The sequence below is a fragment of the Gymnodraco acuticeps genome, unplaced genomic scaffold, assembly GCF_902827175.1.
Source record: "Gymnodraco acuticeps unplaced genomic scaffold, fGymAcu1.1, whole genome shotgun sequence".
NCBI lineage: Eukaryota > Metazoa > Chordata > Actinopteri > Perciformes > Bathydraconidae > Gymnodraco > Gymnodraco acuticeps.
This window is the reverse complement of record NW_022990014.1, coordinates 3099417-3124014: the sequence shown is the minus strand read 5'-3', so window position 1 is coordinate 3124014 and position 24598 is coordinate 3099417. Positions and strand designations below refer to the sequence as shown.

At 40.4% G+C, this 24598-nt stretch overlaps 1 protein-coding gene across 5 annotated transcripts in view; it reads left to right on the top strand.

Moving 5' to 3' along the window:
* plekhm3 (pleckstrin homology domain containing, family M, member 3) overlaps positions 1–19574 on the top strand; it is a 57535-nt gene extending 37961 nt beyond the window's left edge. For 3 of the 5 annotated variants that reach the window (XM_034213364.1, XM_034213365.1, XM_034213366.1), the window contains 4 exons: positions 182–375; positions 2919–2982; positions 12039–12196; positions 15440–19574. In XM_034213364.1, the coding sequence (XP_034069255.1) occupies positions 182–375; positions 2919–2982; positions 12039–12196; positions 15440–15593 (570 nt within the window). In that variant the 3' untranslated portion in view covers positions 15594–19574. The remainder of the gene's footprint in view (positions 1–181; positions 376–2918; positions 2983–12038; positions 12197–15439) is intronic. The other 2 variants (XR_004568689.1, XR_004568688.1) reach the window with 1 other exon arrangement.
* Positions 19575–24598: the final 5024 nt, after the last annotated feature.

The window sequence follows — 24598 nt, the reverse complement described above, 5'->3', positions numbered from 1 at the left end:
TCTGTCACATAAGTGGCGCAACTGATGCGGTATTGCGCTAAAGGGAAATTATTTTGACCGGAGAGATTTAGATTTGTACGGATTCTTAGCCCCACATTGTCCTTAACAATCATGGAACATACACTTCTCGAGTGTTATCCCTGACATATCTGATGATGTTTCCTCTGTGTTGCTCCTGCAGGTGTCCAAACAGGCCAAGGAGTTCCTGGAGTTTGTGTACGAGGAGCCCCTGCTGGACGTGCAGCAGCTCAACCCGTGTCTGTACGAGCACTGCGAGCCGCTCAGCACCGTGCTGCGGCTCCGGCAGCAGCTCCAGTCGCTAAGAGCCTACCTGTTCAGCTGCCGGGCAACCATCGCCGAGGACCTCAGACGAAGGTAGGCCGGCAGTGAAGTCTGTTGTAATGGTGAGGGAGGGGTTACAAAACAACAAACTCTTTTGTAATTTTGAGCACTGTTTCCTAACCTATTCTTTATATGAAGCAATGTCTATTTGCAAACCATCATCATGTTCAAATGGCTAAAGTTATGAGCAGTTCAAATCCAAAAATTCAAAGGGCTGAGACACTAGTACAACTGAACACAATTTGATGTGTAAATAAAACAAACTAGAAGGACATAAGGATAGCAAAGACCTCTTCCCAGGCTGTTGCCATTAATGAAAAATAAAAACATGTATCAAACCCAGTATTCAAGTCCATTCACCCATTTCATGCTAATCGGGCTAGTATTTATTCCGTAATTCTACTAATAAAAGGACAAATCAAACAAAAACATATGAATGAGTGAAATCGCAATCTTATTTAGGCCAAATAACTACGGGTATACTATAAATAGATATACACGTCATGGAACTCGTACTGACAGTAAACGAGGAGCTATCAATCCCTTTTATAAAGTTGGGGCATATCAGCTACTACTGTATGATTAACATGCCTGTGTCATCAGCTTGTTAAACATGACTGATTGATTGAGATTGCTAACATCTCCCTGTATGATCTGTGTTTACGTGTCTGAGTGCCTGCATGTATATTGACATAACATTTATCTGCATGCATTCCTGTGTGTATATATGCTGCATATACATGAAAGATGTGTGCCTGTGTGTGTATAAGTTCATGTGTGATGGTCAGGGGGACAACTGTTTATCTGAGTGTGGTCCCACACTGAAAGCTTCCCCTCAGAGGAGATGGATGATCCTTGCCCTGCTCTAGGTCACTAATACACTCATCTAAGATGTTCTACTGGAGAAGAATCACCTCAGCAGACAGGCTGGAATCTGATTAATACTCAGGATAGTTTAATGTTGACTATTTCTGGTATTTGTGTTTTTTTCTACTGTTAATTCCCTTTAGTAAATATGCTTATATGTCCCTCATTAATCAAGCAGTTAAACATGATGGGCAAAAGACAATATGTTATAGGCAACAGATGCAGAAATTATACACACACAGATTGTCAATAAAAGGCATCCCAAAATGATTAAAAGAGCTCATTACTCTTGGTCTTCATATAGATTTTTTAAAGTCCCACTACTGTTTTTCTCTGGCTTGCCAAGTACTTTCAAACCGGAACTCTTGGTATTTTCTTGGCCGAAGAAATTTCCCACATGAGTCGTACTGCTGTTGCAACACAGAGACGAGCAGCATCATGTCGTTCTGTGTTTACTTTTGTCCCATTAGCAAGTGCCGGCTAGTGCCCCGCCACTTCCAAACACTGCAGGATTGATGAGGGCCGTGGCGCTAAAACCTTTCCCTGCTCATCAGTCTCCTTCAGGGGGAATCTGAAGAGAGATGTCTGCTGCGTACATGCAGAAAGCGCTAAAGGACGTCAGTTAGAGAGCACTGTTTCTTAGGTCCCGTGCAGCAGTTAAAAATGTTGTGTCATCGCTCTGTGACACTGTGTCAACTCAACACCAAGATAAGATTTGGTCTTGGTTTGCAATAGATTGTAATGTGTTAAGTTTATAAACACACACACACACACAGACTTCCTACATTAGCTGTTCACACACTCAGTCAGACCCTCCTTCAGTATACGATCATAATCACTGAGTGATAACAGAATACTATCAAAGGTGTGTCTGCTGCAGTAGAAATACTCAGAGGTTAGTGAAATAAAAAAAAATGAAATACTATCAGGACTATTAGAACAAATATTTTCATTTGTTGGCATGTGTTTGTCTGTGTGTGTTTGCATATTTGCATCAATGTGTGTATCTTCTGTTTGTAATCTAATCCCTAAAATATGTTGGTTCACAAGTACTTTTATCAATTTACTTTAAAGGTGTGTTCACCAACTACACGATCAACAAGGAACCAGTGTGTGTTTGACTATTGTACCGTGTGTGTGTGTGGTCTTATGAATGCTGATGTGGTAACCATTGGTAACGAACCAAATAGTAGTTTATCAGTGGTGCCTATCACCATGAGGTGTCTGGATCTGACACATACATATACATACACACACACACACACAGTTCTCTCACATATGAATACATGCACATACTTGTGTTTTGGTGACACTCACCACAGCTTAGACAGGATTTAACATGGTGCCATCCATCTTAGTGGTCTGAGAGGAGGTCTCGTCACACACACACACACACACACACACACACACACACACACACACACACACACACACACACACACACACACACACACACACACATTGGGGTCCAATAATGCATGTCATGTTGGAAGATGGAGTGTGACTGAATTAATATTATAACTTTGTTTAGCAGCATGGACAGTAATTGTGGTTAAACATTAAATCAGTCTAATGCTGATATTTAACTACGGTTATTTATATATTTGCAAGATTGAGCCTCTTGATAATCTCAATACTGACAGGTAAAACCCATGACCTGCTACCCTTAGAAAGATGCATTCAAACGTTTCGTGTCTCTCTTTTTTCAGGATCTTTCCCAGGGAATACCTGCTACAGCACATCCACCTGTACTCCATGGCTGACCTGCAGCAGGTACATACACACACACACACACACACACACACACACACACACACACACACACACACACACACACACACACACACACACACACACACACACACACACACACACACACACACACACACACACACACACACACACACAACGCACACGCTAGGGCTGCACGATTTTGGGGAAAAAAATTCAAATTTTTTTCGAGATACCAGCGAGCCGTTTCCCATCAAGCATTTCGCTTCCGCAGCCCGTGGAGAGCAACTGCGCCAACTCGCCTCGCCTTGCTCTCAAGGCTGCGGGCGTCTTTGTCCCGCGAAATTTCAAAGTCTCATGTGGGCGGGCCTCCAGAGCAAGTCGGACAAAATGACTAACCATCATGCAACGCACTAGCAAGACGTTGATCGCGATTTTTGTGACGCGGCCATATCTCCGGCTAGGAAGGTCGCATCAACATGTTCCAGTCTCTAGTAGTGTTGTCACGATACCAACATTTTGGTTTCGATACAGATACCAAGTCAAGAATTGCGATTCCGATTCTTTTTCGATACTTTTCTTAAAAAAAGGGAAACAGTCTTAAATGTAATTATTGTGCTTTATTTCACACCAGAACCATAACCATAACACAAACTTTTAAACAATGAGAACAATAAACAAAATAAATGACAATGATTCGTATTAAATACAATTAAGCCTCATCTCAAACAACTTTTTTGTTTTATAAAATATAATTTTTTTTATATTATATTAACATGTAATAGTACAGTAATATAAATAATTATTGACTAAATGTATATTGCAGATGTTAGCCACATTGGTAAGTTAGCTAAAAAGTTAGCCATATTAGACAGTTATCATTGCCATTAATTGCCTCGTCAAACTACGAAAACGTTCGTTTGTCACAAAATAAATTACACTTGTTTGACTTGGATTTGAGGGTTTGAGCATGATGTAATTATGTTATCTATCACATTCGCTAACCTGTCTGTCTTTAAATTATTTAAACAGCTCTGGATTCCAGTCGGCGGGTGCTTAGCCAAGTTTGATGTGTTGGCTCCCTTGGTTTGCAGGGATCTGAAACATGTCTCACAGACAGGCCTCGTGGTGTCCGTAGGCTTGCCCTCACTGTCAGAGATATAGCTCAAATACTTCCAAATGTCGCTTCTGGCGTCTTTTGTGTCAACAAGCCGAGGCGCAGCGGCAGCTGCACTCCCACTTGCAGCCATGCTTCTCGTTTTCTCACATGCTCTGGCAGCTAGCGCGTGGCCGCGTGCACGAGAGAGGGGAGGGACTTAGAACGTGCTTGAGAGGGGCGGGACTGCAGGCACGGCTGCAGTGCAGGGAGAGTGGAAGCAGAGCGCTGAACACACACGGCTCTTATTAAAACGGCGCTTTCTCACCGGAGTACTTTTCCCCGTCATTCTTAAAGTACCGATACCAATGAAACGGAGGAATCGTACCGTTTTTAACGGCAGGGTATCGCGGTACCTTTCAAGTATCGGTACACCGTGGCGTGCAACACTAGTCTCTAGCACCCCCGCAGCCCGAGCTACGAGTGAAAGAACTACACTTAAATGAAACTTCCGTTGGGTTGCTTTTAAAGTCAAGCTTCAGTTTAAGATTCACCCTGTAATAGAAACATGTGATGGAGCATTACTAACCTTACCCAGATGGTTTGTTTCACCAAACCATCTAGGAGAGCTCCATTGGAAGCCATTGGGAAAGGGCAGGCACTTTCAAAAATACTTGGCAGGTGATCAATCCGTCTATCACCTTCTATCATGGGCACTTCTGATTGGTTTGTCTGACCAATGGCTGGTACATGTGGAGCACAGCACTTCCGATTGGTGGTGCTGACTGACACACAAGAACAACAACAACAACAAAATGTAAAACAAAAAAGTAAAAAAGAATCGCAGGCTTTGCGATTTGATAATCACATCATTTCAAATCACGATTTCGATTTAAAATCGATTAATCGTTCAGCCCTAGCACACGCACACGTGTACATTAATATGTCTATTTTGACCTAAAACTAGTAGAAAATGATCTTATATTTTCTTATTAAAACTTAAATTATGAAGCCTTATTTAAAAAAAGTAACATTATATTTGTGATTTGTTTTAAAGATTCCTGTCATAAGAAAACAATCTAGAAAAATCTGAAATTATTAAGAGGAAAACTAACAATGCTGAAGTCTTTTTATTTGATTAGTTGGCCATCAGAACACAAATAAAATCTCTGGTCTTATCCTTAAAGTAAGCACAACCTCTCCTTTGTTTATTTGGCAAGGGTCTCTTCCAAGTATCCTGCTGCAAAAAAAAACAATGGTGTTGTTGGAAAGAGTTCATATCTGTGTTTTGAAAACCTTTAACTCTTCCGTTATCACTTATCTAATCTGCATGTCTTCTTATCAAATGGTCATATCTCCACCACTGGACCTGCTGTCAATACCAGTCACACCACCCAACTCTGTTTTGGAGAGTTTCAATGTTTTAAATGTAATATAAAAGTAGATAAATACATGCATTTTTGGAGAGATCATTAAAAAGAGAAACACACCCTGGACTTTGAGCGGTTCAGTATCCAGTCGTCAAACTGAGTTGGGGGGTCAGAGGAAAGCGACCACAAATGACTGAAAAGTTCTTTTGTTTGTCATTATGTTCATTATGTTGTACCCTGCCCCATTTTTTTTTCTTTCACCCCTCCCTCTCTGACTCAAAGCTTGGCCACAGACTCTCACGGTGAAAGGGATTGGACCCCCCCCCTCACCCTCCTCCTCAACTCCCACACTCTGTGTCTCTCTGCTTCGCTAATTGGTTACATTCAGAATCAACAGGCAGAAAAACAAAGCGTGACATCCCTCCATTCTTCCCAACATCCCCTTGGCCTCACACACGCTCTGCGAACGTGTGTGTGTGTGTGTGTGTGTGTGTGTGTGTGTGTGTGTGTGTGTGTGTGTGTGTGTGTGTGTGTGTGTGTGTGTGTGTGTGTGTGTGTGTGTGTGTGTGTGTGTGTGTGTGTGTGTGTGTGTGTGTGTGTGTGTGTGTGTGTGTGTGTGTGTGTGTGTGTGTGTGTGTGTGTGTGTGTGTGTGTGTGTGTGTGTGTGTGTGTGTGTGTGTGTGTGTGTGTGTGTGTGTGTGTGTGTGTGTGTGTGTGTGTGTGTGTGTGTGTCCTTCATTCTCTCTTTGGCTGCAAAACTGTGATTTAGTCATAAACACCAAACTGGTGATTTTGAACTAATTCTAACAATAGGTTATGCACAGCTCCCTCTTCTCTGCCCCCCCCCCCCCCCCTCTAACCTCCCCCTCTCTCCCCTCTCTTGGAGATTCTCAAGCACTCTGCCTCTTAATTGGTTTTCCATATTAACAAGCTTGTTTCTTTTGATTCACCTCCTGAATAAAATGGCGCTCTTAATCAACGTGGCTTTTTTTGTTCCCGCTCAGAGGTCAGTGAAGGCTAAACTCCCCTGGCTAAACCCTGGACCACACTAAGTCTATTCGCCTCCCAACAAATAGCCTCTTCCCATATCCTCCCCATTAGGAGCCAGAAAACATATGTGTTTGTCTAAGGACACTCTGCCCTTTTCCTCTGCTGGTTTTAAGGATTGTTTCTAGGGTTTTGTCTGAGGACTAAAGGTGTGTGTGTGTGTGTGTGTGTGTGTGTGTGTGTGTGTGTGTGTGTGTGTGTGTGTGTGTGTGTGTGTGTGTGTGTGTGTGTGTGTGTGTGTGTGTGTGTGTGTGTGTGTGTGTGGTGTGTGTGTGTGTGTGTGTGTGTGTGTGTGTGTGTGTGTGTGTGGTGTTGTGTGTGTGTGTGTGTGTGTGTGTGTGTGTGTGTGTGTGTGTGTGTGTGTGTGTGTGTGTGTGTGTGTGTGTGTGTGTGTGTGTGTGTGTGTGTTAGCATTATGATACTTGTGGGGACCTACATCTGTTTACACAGTCACGTGTGGGGACTCGCCTCCCTTATGGGGACAAATTGGAGGTCCCCATGAGGGGAATCATTAATTTTAGGGTGAAGACTTGGTTAGGTTTAGGTTAAGGGTTAGGGTTAGGCATGTGTTGGTTATGGTTAAGGTTAGGATAAGTCTCCAGGAAATGCATGTAAGTCAATGTAATGTCCCCTGAAGTGGTGTGTGTGTGTGTGTGTGTGTGTGTGTGTGTGTGTGTGTGTGTGTGTGTGCCCGCCCATCCGTGTCCAGCAGGCTTCCCACAGTGATAGTCTGGCATTCCCTCTATGTCAGGCATGCCTCTCCACTCACACTTGTCCAGACACACAGAGGCTTCTTAAGTAAATGTTTAGTTATCAGTAAGATTTGCACCTAAACACAGACTGGAAAACAGCAAATATGTTGATGTATCATTACATTACAATTAAATTACATTGAGCTACTCTCACGCCCTTGTATTATCATACACAATATTATTTTGTAAGATTATCTTCTGAAAGGGCATCAGGCAACTCCAGTAGAAATGCGTCCATCATCTCATCTGTACAGTAACTTACAAATGTAAGGAACCCTCTGATATGACTGACTCCAGCATGTATATACTGACAACCAACATACATCATGTTTTGTGTGTGTGTGTGAGAGAGAGAGAGAGTCTGGTCTTTCCAGCCATGTAATCCCAGCTGGATTTCTAGTTCCTCAATGGAGCTGTGGTAGTCTGTGAGTGTGTGTGTGTGTGTGTGTGACACGGAGAGAGAGAGGAGGGCAGGCGAGCGGCTGTTAAACAGCAGTTTTAGGGGATTAGGAGGTTTTGGAGCACAAAGACTCTGCATGGAGCAGAAAAAGAGGTTGAACTGGAGGGGGCGGAGTTTAAGAGGATGGATGGAGGGAGAGGAGGTGAAGTGTGTGTGTGTGTGGGGGGGGGGGGTGTTTGGAGGGAAAAAGGGGTATTTTTCCTGTAGACTGCTCTTGAATAATATATTGAATATTGCAAAAACCACATTGTTCTTTAAAAAAAATAATGATGACAGTGCTGTTTTGCACATCATTTTACGTTTAAATCCTTGTTAAAATATAATGTGTTTGTCCTCCATAGTGTTTTTAGAAGTTCACACTGTCACTAACACTGTCTTTGTGCTGATGTTCGGTCTCATTGCTCTGGTTAGCAGCTCAGACTGACAATGCAAATTACAGCAAGTCTGGATTGTTCCCAAATGAGACATTTCAGACAGCTCTTCTCAGTTTCAGGAACAATTGAACCACAGGAGCTAAACTCAGGAACTAAACGTGTAACTCTGTGCATTCTTGTTTGTGTTTCCGCCGCATCTGGAGGACCGCAAAGATTACGCACATTTAAACTGATGTCGTAATTCATTCAGAGTGGACATAAGGCAGATGTTCTGAACTCTTTTCATGGTGGGATTCCCACACAGAAAATCAGTTTCTGAGTGAAAACCTGACCTCAACCAAAGAGGTCTTTTACTTTATCAAATAGTTCAATATGTTTTTGATCTTTTAAGAAGAGAAAAGGCTATCCAGGATTTTTTTTAAAGTTCGACCGAACTAGCCAACCCTGAACTCCATTAAAGGATCTGCCAGCGGGCGGGCGGCCCAGACTCTCAGGACAGCCATCAATATTTGGATTCATTGTTGTCCATGTTGGGTGTGAGCAAGTATAAAAAACAAATGGGTTGCTGTTGTCACCCTCTCTGAGTGATTGTCCCGGTGTGGCCCTCCTGGCTAGAATTGCTGTGGGTTTTTAATGTAGGAAATGAAACGGTCGATGGATATTTATAGCAAGCAATAGTAACAGATATACCAAATAATTTGAGGAAAATAATGGTAAAAGGATTTGTGAATTAAGTAGAATAAAGCCGTCTTTTCTGACTAATTTAGGGTTTATAATGTGAGATCAATCAATCAAGAAGTTGTTTAATTTATATTTCCATATCCCCTATTTCACCTGTCCATTTACTTCTGTCCCCCTCCATCCATCCATCCATCCATCTTTCTGCGCTGCCCTCTTTCTTCCCACCGTCCCTCCAGAGCAGAGCTGTGCTGCCAGTGTTTCATTCTGCCCAGTCCAATTATAGAAGCCTTAATTACTGAGGCTGTCAGCATCCATCAGGAGAGCCATTTGTCATGTGGACCGGGCCGAGCAGGGCTGAGCAGGGCTGAGCAGGGCTGAGCAGCGTTTAGTGTGGGGACACATATATCTGTCCGTCTGCATGAAGCCTTTATCATCTGTCCCGACCGAGCTTGTTCTCAAATATAGAAGGACAAACGATTGGGGACAGCTACACAAAATATCTACATTATCTGTATTCAGACAGCCTAAAGAAAATAGTTTGAGACATTTCCTACATATCTGAGAGACCATTTTAATAAATGTTTGGATCTCAACACACACTAGCGTCCTTGTTCATCAAAGTGTGAATGGAAAATAAAAAACTATGAACTAAGCCTACTCACAAATTGTTTTCAAACAAACCACACCTGTGAGTAAAGGTAGTCATAACATTTAAACACCTGCTTGTGCATGAAGAGGCTCATCTTGAGCATACAACTATGTACATTTTCAATTGATCTCTCAACTAATCAATTTATTGTTCAGTCCATAAAATGACAAAGTATTAATACCATATCCCAAGATGATGTCTTCAAATTGCTTTTTTGTCTGACCAACAATGTGAAGCACAAAGAAAACAGCAAATACTACACCCTGAATTGCATTATGGAGACATTTCTTTCATTTATAGCTGACCTATAGAATTTTCTTGTAGCTAAACTAAAGTAACGTCACATTAGGTGTGAACATCACTCGCATTACGACATTACTCATGGTGTGGCTTGGGCAGGTGTGTGGGCAGGGAACTCGACATCATGGCTCCACTCTCCAAATGTGAAAAATCTTACAGATGGCAACACAGCATCCGTAATACTTTAGAATAAAATGGGGACTTTTTTTCTTGCATTGTGCATTGCATGTTTTCTCATGTCCTGGCATTTGCTAACAACATAAAATACGTTTCCATAATATATAACTTTACTCTCCAATCTTTTCAATTCCAATTTCCGAGTTTCAAAGGCATTGGGCCAGTAGTTTTTTCTATTATCCTGCTGACAAACAAAGGCAATAGGCCTAATCTTTTTGACTCTGGAAGTCGAGCCAAACAAGTCGCGTCAGAGACTGCCTGGAATAAATCTTGTTTTTAGAGATATTGTTCTAAAACATCAGACTTATGTTGGTCTGTCTCTGATAACTTGATATCATAGGTTGTACTAAAGTCAAAGCAACAGTCTTCAGTGTAGGCCTTTAATCCCCCAGTATGATGTTCTGTAAACAGGATCAGTATGCCTCCATGTTTCCTCTGTGTGTGGTTTCTTCCTCCTCTCCATCTCCTCTCCTCCTCTTGTCCTCTCGTGTAACAAACAGCATGAAGGAGGTTATAATTGGGAGGTCCAGAGCTCTGCCAGGTGGAACCACTTGTATCTGAATACAGGCTCTCGCTCTCTCTCAAGATCTCTCTGGTATATTGTATCTCTACCACTCTTCCTCTTACTTTATTTCCCGCTGTTACATTCTGTCTGCTCTATAAACATGATACAAAAAGGCTTTGCGACCATATTGAGTTTAATTTCTCTAAGATTCTGCACAGCTTTTCTTTCACTGTTTTTTCTCTGAGTCATCTACTGTCTATTCATTACAATACAACTCCAGCCCCCCCACCGGTAAAACCCCCGTCTCAGTTCTTAAAGGAACTTGCCAAGCGTTGCCATTAAAAGGCGTTTACACTGTCTTCCTCTTTCCTTCCTTCAGTTTCCTCTCCTCCTGTCTCAACGCACAGCGATTCGCATAGAGGTTTATTTTCTTTAAATCTTATAATAACATTTTTAGCTGATGTCAAAACCTACCAGGAAATCCATATGTAATTTCTCTGCACAAATCCTATTGTTTCAGAATAAGGTTCATTGCAAGGTTGCTTTTCACATACATTTAATAAGTGTTTTGGTGCAGAACGGTCAAAATATGTTCAAGGTCCCATGTCATGCTTTTCCGGTTATTACCCGTCCCGTGTTATGAAGGTTTTTCTGCATGTAAACGGTCTGCAGAGTCACAAACCCTCAAAGTACACCCTGTAGCGAGTAAAACTCTAACACAGAAAAGACATGTCCATGCTGCCCCAGAACGCCTCGTTGGGGATTTGTCTTTTTCCATTGTTTACTTCTTGGGTATAGTGACGTATTTGGGTATAGTGACGTAACGTAACGGAGCCGTTACGTTTGGACCAATCCGCGGACTTCCTCACACACACACACTCGGCGGGACGTTGCAAGGCTCGCTGCTGCAAGGAGCGGACAGTGTGAGCTGGCTCACTGGTGTGGGGTCAGCGAGATGCCGCGGAACTCAGCCTGAGCACACACAAAAAGTCCCAGCCAGGCTGCGGGTGTGTGTGTGTGTTTCGGGCTGGGTTTCGCTGTGTCTTGCTGTCTCACAGACGGCCACTGGGCTCACAGGGAGGGGGGGGGGCAGGAGCTCCAACAAGCTGTTTAGGACAGAGAGTGAATACACATGCTATACAGAGATGCTGTATGAGAAACCAATGCGAGTTTGGAAAATTGCACAATATAAATCTATTCTAGTAGACCTCAACAATGGAATTATGATCAGTAGAAATGGCCATGACATGGGACCTTTAAAGAAAAGAAAACAAGTACATGTATATAAGTATATGTATTCTCGAAATAACTGGGCTGTACAGAGTTTAAAATGAAGAGGGGAAATGTTCACAGTATAAGGAAAATAAAGAAATATGTGCATTAATACAAACTTAGGGATTTGATAAAACCAACAATATTACAACAAGGTATCATCCTTCAAAATAACATTAGATTAAAACATATCTGTTAAAAGTTGGTCACTTATTTTGATCACAAATCCTTTTAAAAAGCCTTCAAACTATCTAGACCTCTTGATTGTCTCCTCTACAGTACACTCATTGGTCCCACGTACTTTTAGCAGAGAGCTGATGTGGGTACATGTTTAATTGTTTGTTGTTGTTGACCATGTCCTTCCTTCTGTTCTTCCTCTCCATCCCTCTTTCTTCCCCTCTCCTCCCCCCTCCAGGTGATTGATGGGAAGCTGGCTCCCTTTCTGTCCAAGGTGATAAAGTTCGCCAGCTCCCACGTCTTCAGCTGCAGCTTGTGTCGAGAGAAAGGCTTCATCTGTGAGCTCTGCCACAACGAGCAGGTCATCTACCCGTTCCAGGAGAACGCCACCAGGAGGTACAGAGAAACATAGATAACAATATTAACATTCACTTCATTGAGTATAGAATATAGATAGAATAGATTGTATTTGATCTGAAAAGACTTGATCGAGTGGGGTGACAGACAAGAAGAGAGAAGTTCCCAGTACATTTGATTTAGCAGAGAAATGTTGAATAAACCCATTAATTGGCGATAAACACCCTGAAGATCAGCAACATTTCTGGATCGGTGTCCTTCCATTGCAGACATTCAAATGGTTCTGGAGAAATCCTGTTCTTTAGAAGGCAATGAGTTGAATCAAGATCCTTGCATTTCTCTATGAGAGTATACTTTAAAGGGGACCTATCATGCAAAATGCACTTTGTGATGTCTTTTATACATAAATATGTGTCCCCGGTGTGTCGGCGGACTCACGCAGCGTCAGAAAATAAAACCCTCTCTTTTTCTCCGTACCCAAATCTTTTAAAAACGGGTGTACAACGAGCGGATACAGATGAGATTTCCATCCGAGGTGACGTCAGCGGACCCACAGAAAGTTGCTATCAGAAACAATGCCTGACGTGTTTTGGACGTCTTTGTTTACATTAGCAAGCCTCGCTAACACTCAGAGCTAACCTGTACTGGAGAGCACATGTGTTTTTTAAAAAGCAGGAAATAAAAAAAGAACTCACCTTGTGATAAACCCCAAGAGAAAAAGCATTTGAGCTCCATACTGTTTCAGAAATAATCCTTGGCGTGGTTTAAACAGATGATCAGGCATTAGCTCCGCCTCCTCTTCTTTCTTTCTTTTTCAAGCTAAGGACCCAAAATCCACGTTTCTCTAACAGGGCTTCAAAAGAGGGGTTTGAGCAGTATGAGGCATGGCTACAATGGGTGAACTGTTTGTGAAGTTTCTTTTTTTAAATACCAGACATAGGTATGGCCCTACAATATATGTTTCAAATATAGCATGATAGGTCCACTTTAAAGCAAAACATTCCTATGAAAAAAATATATTTCTCTGGAGGCCGATATGCTTTATTTATATTCATTATAGCCATGGGGAGACTCACAGTGCAGCAGAGAGGACATGAAGTCTGCAATGTATAGACATCTTTTTATTTCTGCCACGGGCCCTCAGGTGGAGAATATGTTTCTGCATGCTCTGTCCCTGTTGAGTTGTGTTCTTCTGTATTGCTGAGGATATATTTAAGTGTGAGATCCAGACATGTTGGTCAAAGGGCTGATGGATCAGTTTCTCCAACATATGATGCCCTGCAGATACAGCAAGCAAAGATGAATCGACAGCCAGTGCACACGGTTATTCTTTTCACGATATACTACATCATGATTGGTTTTTACGGTGTTATACTTTGACGTTTTAATGACATACATTAAAATAATTTCTGACACTGTACTTCGATATTTATTTATGAAACTTGGTATGACATATATGGTATGCAATATTTTTGCTTTTCTTTTAATGAAAATACTCTAGATTCCTACATTTTTTCACATTTTATTTTTAGAAACTGTTTTATGGCATACTATACTATTCCTTTAAAATTACATTTTTGTTTTTGACATAATTTATTGATATTTATATTTTTTTTAACTACTTGCATTCAGTAGTCCTGTGAACGTGAGAAAGTACTTTCCCTGCGTCTCTGCTGCTTGTCAGTGACACTGGTCTGCATGATGAGTGTGTGTGTGTGTCTGAGTGTGTGTGTGTCTGAGTGTGTGTGTGTGTGTGTGTGTGTGTGTGCGTGGACACTTATTCCCACCACAGACAGTTAACACAGTCCAGAGCTTTGTCTTGTCACTGAAACTGTGAGAGACAGACAGCAGACAGATAAGAGAGGATCAGGACTGATTCCTAGGAGAAACACTGACAGTGTGTACTATCACACACACACACTCGCACACCTTCCCTGTTGAGTTGTGTTTTACGACCTGTGTAGGAAGTGTGAAGTGTTAACTGATAACGGCTGTATGTACCATACTTACTGGAACTGAGCCGAGGCCTCAGACGCTGCAGGACATTAGACACAGGAAGTGAACAGCGGACAGGAGCACATTAATAATAAAGCATATTCAGTTGGCTGATGCATGCTGGTCATTGAACAAGACTTTGCTAAACAATCTAAATCTAAACAATAAGTACCATTTTCCATTTTTCACATTATTGTCGTCTTAAATGACAAAAGGTCATACATTGCATCATAGTTTAAGTCAAAGGTTGACTTATTATTTGGTTTTAGTCTCATTTCATTTTGAAAAATTAATATATTAGGAGTTTCAGTTGACAAAATGAAATCTTTATCAAAATATGTTTTTTAAATCTATCTTTTGACATTCTTACTAAAAGTATAAAGAGTTAATGAAATTTGTGACAAGTTGTGACTGAAAATCATATACATTGCAACAACATTTATGTTTATTTCCAATTAGTTTTAGTCTGGTTTATTTATCTTCCAAGTTCTCTTTGACCAATTTAACTCTGCAAGGGTTGAGTGTTTAGTACTTAAAAGATAGATGTGTGTACCATATTTAAAATGCATATGGTAGAAATAAGTGATTCTAAAAAATGGCCTTGAAAAAACAAGAGCAATACATTTAAAATCCTATACAAGAGGCCCATCTGGAGTTAGTTTATATACATTAGCATATCAGAAAATGTACTTGGGATTTTTTCAAACAATTAATTTAAGAGTTCTTACATTAAGTGGTTTTAGTCTTTTTTTTATTACATTACATTTAGCTGACGCTTTTATCCAAAGCGACTTACAATAAGTACATTCGACCAGGAAGACACAACCTTGAAGAAAACAGAATCATATAAGTACATCGGGTTTCATAGAGCCAAAACATTTCAAGTGCTACTCAACTGGCTTTAGGTAAGCCAGTCCTTTATTAGTATAAAAGTGCTTCGTTAATAGTTCTATCGCTCGAAGTGGAGTCGAAAGAGATGAGTTTTCAGTTTGCGCCGGAAGATGTGTAAGCTATCAGCTGTCCTGATGTCAATGGGGAGCTCATTCCACCATCTTGGAGCCAGGACAGCAAACCCACGTGTTTTTGCTGATGGGAACTTGGGTCCCCCTCGCAGCGAGGGTGCAGCGAGTCGTTTGGCTGATGCAGAGCGTAGTGCACGCGCTGGGGTGTACGGTTTAACCTTAAGAAATGAGCACTTCTTTTATATGTCATTTTGGCAAACTGAAATGAAAAAAGTATTTTAATACAAAAAGCTCTGACTCACCTGTGTGTTGTCCTCTGTCTCAGGTGTGTGGGCTGCGGCGCTGTGTTCCACACCGAGTGTCGGCAGAAGGCCCAGCCGTGTCCCCGCTGTGTCCACAGAGAGCTCCACCACAAGAGGCCGTCCTCCTTCTGGTCCCCCGACGACGACAGCTTCCACCTGCCGTACCAAGACACCTGAGACTCACGGTACTGAAGCAGAGACAGTCAGGGGGCTGAGGGACACAGCGCTGGACCAAGTGCCTGCTCCTCTGATCCGTGTGTTTCTCCAGGACAGATTCTGTGACGGAGCTCAGAGTCTGATGCACCGTCAGGTTGGATTTTGATAACCGGAGCTCAACCTCTTTGTCCTGCTGCAAAGAGCAGGGAGGAAACCATCTGAAGAACTGCTGCACCACGCCTCACACGAGATGACCCACGTCAAGGTCATCGTCCATCATCGTCACCCCTTTCATTTGTTCCTTATTCTAAACACAGGTGGTAATCTGGAGACGTTAGTTCGATGAGTTATTCTAACTCTTCCAGCACAATTTAGGTGGTGAAAACATAAGTCAATGGGGAGAAAAGTAAATAACAAAATTAGCAATTGATTCATTCTTTTTGAAAAAGCCAAAACACATTTTCTCGTTTGAGTCCCCTAATGTGAAGATTTCTTTTGGTTTTTGACCAAATAAGCTAATCACGATCAGGTGTTTTGTCATTGTTTACAGACTCATTATTTTATGGAGAAATAAAGTGATTCATTTGTGATGAAAATAATAATAATTTTCACTAATAATCATGTTAAAGGAACACTCCATCGAAAAACCTATTTCAGTTTTAAACTCTGACACATTGTAGCATTAAAGTGGCTGTAAAGAGTTTCTAGTTCCCTTCTTCCAAAAAAAACAACTGGTTTTGTTGTTGAGATCTTTCCTCCTGTTCATACTGTCCAGTGAAATAGTTATTTTTTCTAAAATGATTTGAATGTAAGTGATGGGGGGGGGACAACATCTAGTGTTCTTGTTTTAGGCCAAATGTATTGAAGGTGTATGAATTGGTGGCTTTAACAGCCAGTCAGTTCTTTAACAGACAGTCATTCAAGTTTGTATTTTCCAAAATTACAATGTTTAAGTTTGAAATGCCTTTTTCTGTAACGGCCACAGTTTATAAACATAAGGAACATTTTGTAGAAGGAAAAAGCTATAACTTTAGAAGATATACACTTGATTTGATGAACTCAAACGACTGAAGAGTCATGTTGTATTCAAATCAAGTTTAAAGTAAACTTTTATGCAGACTGCGGACATCACTTGCATTATATATGCATATATTGGAATGGCCACTATGAACAGGAGGCCTGATTACAGGAGCATTTTCAATGAGCATACGGGTATTGTTTCAATACAGAGTTGAAGAAATGAGCCTTTCCTTTAATCAGTTTTCAGAACATCAAGAGAAGCTTCTCCAACCTGCAGCATAATCCACTGTTTCACTTTACATGTAAGGAATCCAATGTGTTTCCTGCATTAGTGAGAGCTCAGGAGACTCGAAGTTGATGAGTGAGAAGATGACTAATGTTTTTTTATGTGGGATTATGACTAACTAAATCCTAGGCAAAATGTGATAATGGGAATGTGTTGGAAACCAACAGATGAATTGATAATAAATAAGTAGTCAAATGTATATTTAGTGGTCATTAATCCAGACAAACAGGCTGGATAACCAAGTTTATATTAAGTTGTATTTGGACAGCATATTAGTACTTAAAGGTCAAGGTGGATTATGCTGCTGGGACAGTTTCATATGTGACGTTTTGATTACTTTATTTCAAACTGTGACAAGGTGTCAACATTTAAATGAATCGTTACCGACTGAATCCAAACTTATAAGAGTCATTTTGAAGTGTTTTTTTGGGAAGGGGGGGGGGGGGTCACATGGGATGTAACTGGAGCCATTATAGGGATATGTTAACCAATAATAATAAAAGTTATAAATGATCGCTCTGATTTAAATATAGAAATCCCTACAGCCTTTCATCAGATCATATTCTCACTAACCTTAAACTGAGTCATTCTTCTTGCAGATGTGGAATGAAAGATGTTTACTTGTTTTCTTGTTACATGTAAACAGACTTTACCTTAAGGGTCGGACTGTCAGCACATTTCTTCAGTCCAACTGTAAAATACCAGGGGCAATAATCTACTGTCATTTATTCTTTCCCCCCCGCTCTTCCTCTGTGATTCTACTTCCTGTTGTGCTTTATTCATGACAGACATCAGACATGATAGCAGCTTTAGCTTTTAGTATCTCTATGCAACCTAGATGGCCTTTATTACCCACTGCTTTCATGTGTTAAAGGTTGAAATACACTTTGTGTTTGAACCTAGCAGCTGCATTTCCATCCTGTTTGAGCTCATTGTACTGAACTGTTGGGAAAAAGAAATACAGAAATATTATAAAAGAAAGCTAATTTAGGTTCAAATCAATTGTGTTTTTTGTTGGATCTAATACTATTGAAGAAGCCTATAAAGTAGTTTAAAAGAAAAGATAAATATGTTTTTCTTCTACAGACAGAATTCAGTTTTGCTCCAATCAGAAACTCTTAAAGTGCTGCCTCAAATTTGGGTGGAAATGTTTCTGCTTTTTCTACCTGCATCTTCTCTTCTGAGAAATCGAAGGGCATGTTTTTGTCTGTGCTTGTTCTTTCCTCATCCCCATGTTCCCAACTCGTTTAAGCCATACAAACATGTCAACTTTGAAGTACATTTATAAACGAAGGAGCTTTGCAGGTTTATTCCTGAATATGTATTTTTGTGATCAGACTGATTCATGTTAATGAAGCATGTAGGGTACTGTAGACTAAAACTAAATAACCCAGCGTAGTTTAAAATATGGCAGGTAAAGTGCACTGATGTGTAAGTTTATATATTTTTGTTACGTTTGTTTTGAAGGTAAAACAGGGGATACCACACATGTCATGTTTAAGTTATTGTTTACTGCCTGCTGCATAAAGAGCTGGTGAAAGGATGGTGAAGTATTGTTGATATGCAGTATATGTTGACGGAGAATTATTGTTATTTTGTTCTGTGTTCTGTGGCTGCTCTCTAAATCATGCTGTTCATGTGTGTACTGCAAAGCCCAGCAAGATTCAGGGATTGTTTTTGTGATTTGATTTGTGCACATCGATTAGATGTTCGCAATGGAAACAGTACACATCAAAATGGCTGCTGCTTGGGCCCTCCTGATCTAATCTTAATCACAATCAGAGAAAATTACCTAAACTACTTGAGACTGGCCCGAGCTCAACACTTTATGCAATAAGTACTGCAGGCAGTTGTAGTCCTATTATAGTAGAGTAAAACGTGCCTTCAAACAAAGTTTAAAATATCTGTATAAATTCACTTTTAGCTCCGAAAGTGAATGCTTTAGATAATCTGGATACATTTTTAAAGGACCACTTTATAAAAATGTAAACTTGTGTTTTTGTGGAATTTGCTATTTAGAAATGATGCATGTGATAACACGTAGATCTCATTAGAATGTGTGAGGACATATTTTGTTCACAATGTAACCCTATGTAAAACTGTACCAAACTTTTGACGACAAATAGTTTTCGTGCTACAGAATATGGATGTTTTCCACTTCCTGCTGGGCTCTGTAGTCTGCCTCTCTGTCGCTGCATTAGATGTGTATAAATGTGCTTCTGATTACTTTCAAACTGAAACATGTTTTGCTTGTTATATGCAGTATGGTTTGTTTGTCCCTCCTACACATTTGCCAATTTCCATCTGGATTTGGAATCATAACTATGTTGTGAATGATGTTTACCTATTATGTTTTCTATCCTTTCAGTTACACAATGTTTTTGACAAATCAACGAGTACATAAATGTACATGTTTCAGGCACATTTCGATCATGGCAGTATGTTTTACTTGACGTATTTGGAGAAAAACAATTTGTACAGTATTTAAGCAGAATAACTGGACTGAAATTCATCTCTCTTTTGCACTTTTTAAGTTATTATGTTTCTATTATTTTCATTGTTCCTTTTCATTGCAGCCAAACTTCTTATGCAAACACAGGGAGCTGATTGTTTCGTTTAATCCTCCTGTCCTGGTTTTGTTCAAATTTGTCTGCTCGCCACTGATGCCAATAAAAACAAACTTCTTAATAGTGAAAGTGTTTGAATTGTGGAGAAATGTTTATATTGTTTGGCTGAGACCATTTGGGTTTGACTTCCTTCGATTTCTGCGGCTTTCATACGGCTCTGCAGGTTTATTTTAGTAAAACGGATTTTAAGCATGTGGTGTCGGCTTGCATTGGCAAAATAACAGCACTAGCTACAAATAGTGTCTATGTACAGGAGTAAATGTCTTGGCAAAGTCAAAATACTGAGCGGTGAGTGAATGAAAGGTTTTGAATAATGTTTACATGTGTATTTGTTCACCATAAAACTGGGTTTTTATTAATTCAAGCTTATGTGGGTATAGTTGCATGCTCCCCTACAAAGTTGAAGCCATTTCATGACTTTTGGTAAACCACATTAATGTAGCTCTCCTGAATAATCATCTCTTTGGTCCAATACTTCAGGCCAAACTACACTGTTGTAGCCTACTTGTGTTATATATAGTTTGCTAATTTTAGCATGCTAACACGCTAAACTGAGTTGGTTAACATGGTAATCATTAAAGCTGCTACGCATCAGCATGTTAGCATGGCATTAGCATTTAGCTCAACGCTCTGGTGTCCTTTTGTAGATCCACAGTTTTGTTCACCTTCTGAAATCTGTTTTAAAACCTGCTTATTTATTTCATTTAGCTTTTTTATTCATTCAAATAAATATATTCATTGACATCAACATCTTAGCATTGCACGTTGCAAGCTCTAAGTACATTCTCCCACAATGATTTATGATTTGATTGACAACTAAACAGACCTTGTCGTGAGGCTGTTTATCAACTGTTCCAAAGGGTCAAAATGTAACTAACACACCAGCTCACATTTTTGCTGAGACGACAAACGGTAACGTGTCAGTTTGCGGATGGTTGTCAAGTAATGAGCTCAGCCTCCAACTGAGCTGCGAGAAAAAACAGCTTCATGTGAATAAAAAGTGCATGTAAACCTGCTGGGTGAATATGCATATTGTCTGAGAGAGCAGCGAGCTCACAGGCTGAATCCGGCCTCGCCTGTGATGTATGTCGAGCAGCAGGCAAATTGAAGCTGAGTGTCGACCACGCTTAATTGTCATCGCCAATTAGTGCATTGTGGGACGCCCACAATGGATCAACTGTAGCGAGTAGAACGAAGTCCTTTGTGCTTCTCCAATGGCCCGCGGGCCAGTCAAGACTCATTTAGGACTCGAACAACGACGGAGCAGAAATGCCAACGAAAATGAAAACAAAAGACAGTTTAAGGAGAAAAAGAGGACGGAGGAAAGAAAAAGAGTGGAGAAGGGGGGAGGTGGACAACGGTCACAGGAGAGTGAAGGACTGGGCCTCTGCTCTCCCAACACACACACACACACACACACACACACACACACACACACACACACACACACACACACACACACACACACACACACACACACACACACACACACACACACAGTCCCCCCTGATATTTAGCGAGCTGCTACACAAAAGCTGGCAGGGCCCCAGTGTTCCCAGTGACCCGCTTGTTCAGAGGCTCGTTTGGCCTTGTCCAAGCTTTCAGCAGGTTTGAGTCGAGCAGATTGTCTGTGTGCTTTTGTCAATGTTAAAGGGTAGATCCACTGTTTTTTTCCCTTCTCAAATCCGTATTAAAAACGTGTTTCTCCAATCAATCCCGATGAGGCTTAGGACCATAGCTTCCCTAGGCTTCAACAGAGTGCTAATAGGGAATCATCAAACAGAAACCAGGATACATTTTGTTTCTTAAGTTTGCAGGCAGGGTCATACCCAGGACTTTTTTTAAATACTGAGGTCATGATTCCAAACTCCTCCAGGAGACCAACAACAACCTCAACAAGTGACTAGCTGCTAATTAAACTTTTACCCAATTACAGAAAGTCTTAAAATAAATGTGTATTCTTATTACAAAAACATGTGAAATCAATTGATTCAACTACCAACAGAAAACTAATCCTCACTGCTTCAGCTGCTGTTTTATGAAATTAAATGATTTTATAATAATCTCCTTGCAGCCTTAGTGAAAAGCCATTTCCTCCTGATTAGGTTTTATTGACTTATTTGACTGATTATATTATTATGGGCTTCCTGTGGTCATGAATCATGAAGGTCAAGTCTATCTTGATTTTTGAAACCTCAAATCAGTGACAAATAACTAACTAAATCGAAAAGCTATTATATTTTCAGCTGATGAAGTTTCATTTACAGGTAAGGATATTTGGTTATATGCTACAGTATTATTATGTTAATCTGTGGTTAGAGAGGGACACAAACATGATTGGCATTTAAGGGACAAAACGGTGCCGGATTATCTCAATGAAAAAACAAACTGTTTTCACACAACATTCAGTTTACTATCATTTGATTGAATCAAATACAATTAAACATTATTCAATTTGTCACCGTGTTATCAACAGAGAGGTGTGTGTGTGTGTGTGTGTGTGTGTGTGTGTGTGTGTGTGTGTGTGTGTGTGTGTGTGTGTGTGTGTGTGTGTGTGTGTGTGTGTGTGTGTGTGTGTGTGTGTGTGTGTGTGTGTGTGTGGACACCTGTAGACACCTGTATGAGCTGGGAGGTGAAATGAAACCACAGAGGAACAGATGTTGTTTCAAAAAGGCTTTGATACCTAACAACTCTGATATCTGAAGCTGACAGTAGTTTAGTTTCTCTGCTGATTACCCATTCAGTATTTGAAATGTTACTGTTAAAAAATGCACATACGAACAAGCATTTGACTATCATTTATATAGAAACATAGAGAAAAAAGCATCAAAAGATCCATAGAAACGGTGACAAATGATAACTCTCTTTTTGATTCACCCGTACGTTTATAGGTTATAATTTCAGCTCCAAAGCTCTTCTAGAGGATTTGCATTTATTGATGTAGTGACCATTGTTTTGTTTTGCAGTTGCAACTTTTTACAGAAATTGAAAAGTGTAGCTGGGTTTTTTCAATTGAGCAAGATTTTCTTGCACTGCTTTTCAGTTCATCTTTTCATTTGAAAGGTGTTTCTATTAAGTTATAGAATTAAATAAATGCGTCACTTAACCTATACTCTCTTTTTAGACATTTAAATCTTTTCCTCTTCCCTTCCAGGCAACTCCTAGTTTCCATTCATTTCACAATCGCATTAAAAACAACTTGGAGAGCCAGAGGTAAATACTGATTGATTGTAAAAACATTGTTAAAAGCAGTCTGACACAGCGGTAACATAACTCTGAACAAACATCACGTCTGCTTTTGTTGTCACTGTGACGGATCACCCCACTCAAACAGGCTCCATGTCTCTGCATGTTGATTTTCATGCAGCAGTGGACATGAAAGTAGCTGCCACACAATCTAAAGTATGCTTTGGAAGAAAAAGATTCTATAGTAAAGTTTGCATCATTTGTAAGTAAATAGCCTAAAGGTGTGTTCAGGCTGAGCCCAAAGAGGGGTTTAGAGGCAGAAAGAGTGTCAATGGAAAGTCCCATGTGCACAGGGATTTGTCCGCCCTTATCGCTCTTTTCAAATATACAGATGTGGATTTAACAGAGAAAGTCTTGGTTCAGCCAATGACAAGACCATAAGATTAGAAATGGTTCAACATTTGCAAAAACTTCAATCATTTACATCGAAGAGTAAAACCAGAGAAATGCTAAATTTAAACGATTTGGCTAAACTTTGTACAGTTGGTGACTTGCCTTTTTTGGGTGAATAAACATGGACTACAAAGACATTTCACATAAATAAAAGAAGTTGAAAATAATTACGTTTTCTGTTCTTAACTCAACCTTAAAGGGCCGTTACATCAATATTTTCAAAGCCACCAGACTCTTGATAAAAACAGAAATGTTACCTCAGATCAAGATGTTTGTTTGTGGTATGGTGTTACTTTGGTGAGTCCTAACTAATCCTTTCAAATCAAAACCTACAGATCGTTTACCGTCACCGTTTCAAGTGTCAGCCATGGACAGGAAATGGGCTTCAATGCTTCCTTTCTTATCTCCTTTAGCAAAGGGTAATGGACATTACTTCACCAAAGGAAGGAGACAATGTTTTATCACAATTCCTTGCAGCAGAAACATTTAAAGGTCCCATGTCATGGCCATTTCTACTGATCATAATTCCATTGTTGAGGTATTGATATTGTCCAATTTTCCAAACTCACATTGGTTTCTCATACAGCATCTCTGTATAGTATGTGTATTCACTCTCTGTCCTACACGCCTTGACGACCTTTTAAAGCAATGGATGTCAATCACATTCGTAGCATCATTAAACAGCCTAGTATGCATTTGGATTCTTTTAGCACCATCTTTGACCTTATGGTGTTTTCCAACAAGGTCAAGAAAAGTTGTGAAGAAGACATTGGATGTATTTTTTTTTACCATTCATCTGCAGCCAGGATTTTTTTAAATGGTGTACTCACTCATGTCAGGCATGAGTTGATCATTTTGATAAATTAACAAAGTTGGTTGATGTTTTGTAAAACACGTTTGTTTGTTTGTTGTACCTTGTGTGTGTGGTTGTGTGTGTGTGTGTGTGTGTGTGTGTGTTCTTGTACTTCTATTTTTGGGAGGACCAGTATTAGCCTTAGCTCTGAGGACTATTCCTTGTGGTTTGTTTATGGTGTTCATTATTTGATAAAGAAGTACACATTTAAGTAAAGTGTGTATATAGTGCAAATGCTTGAGGTCTCCTTGTGTCCTCACTTAAAGCTGGGAAAATCACCACAAGTAATTACATATCTGTGTGAGTGTGTGTGGGGGTGTTTGTGTACACATGAGAGATTGATGCCATCCAGGCTTCACACATGAACTCCTCGCTGTTTGCTTTCATTTGTCAAGTAACCTGAGTGAAGGTAAATCAGACTGAGAAGGACTCGTCTTGGCACACACACACACTCACGAACACACAAACACAGCAACACACACAAACACACCCTTTTAGACCTTTGTCCCCCAGAGAGCGTTGTGACCTTTGTCCGATGTGGGATATGGCTATGTGTGTGTTTGTGTGTCGAGAGAGAGAGAGAGAGAGAGAGAGAGAGAGC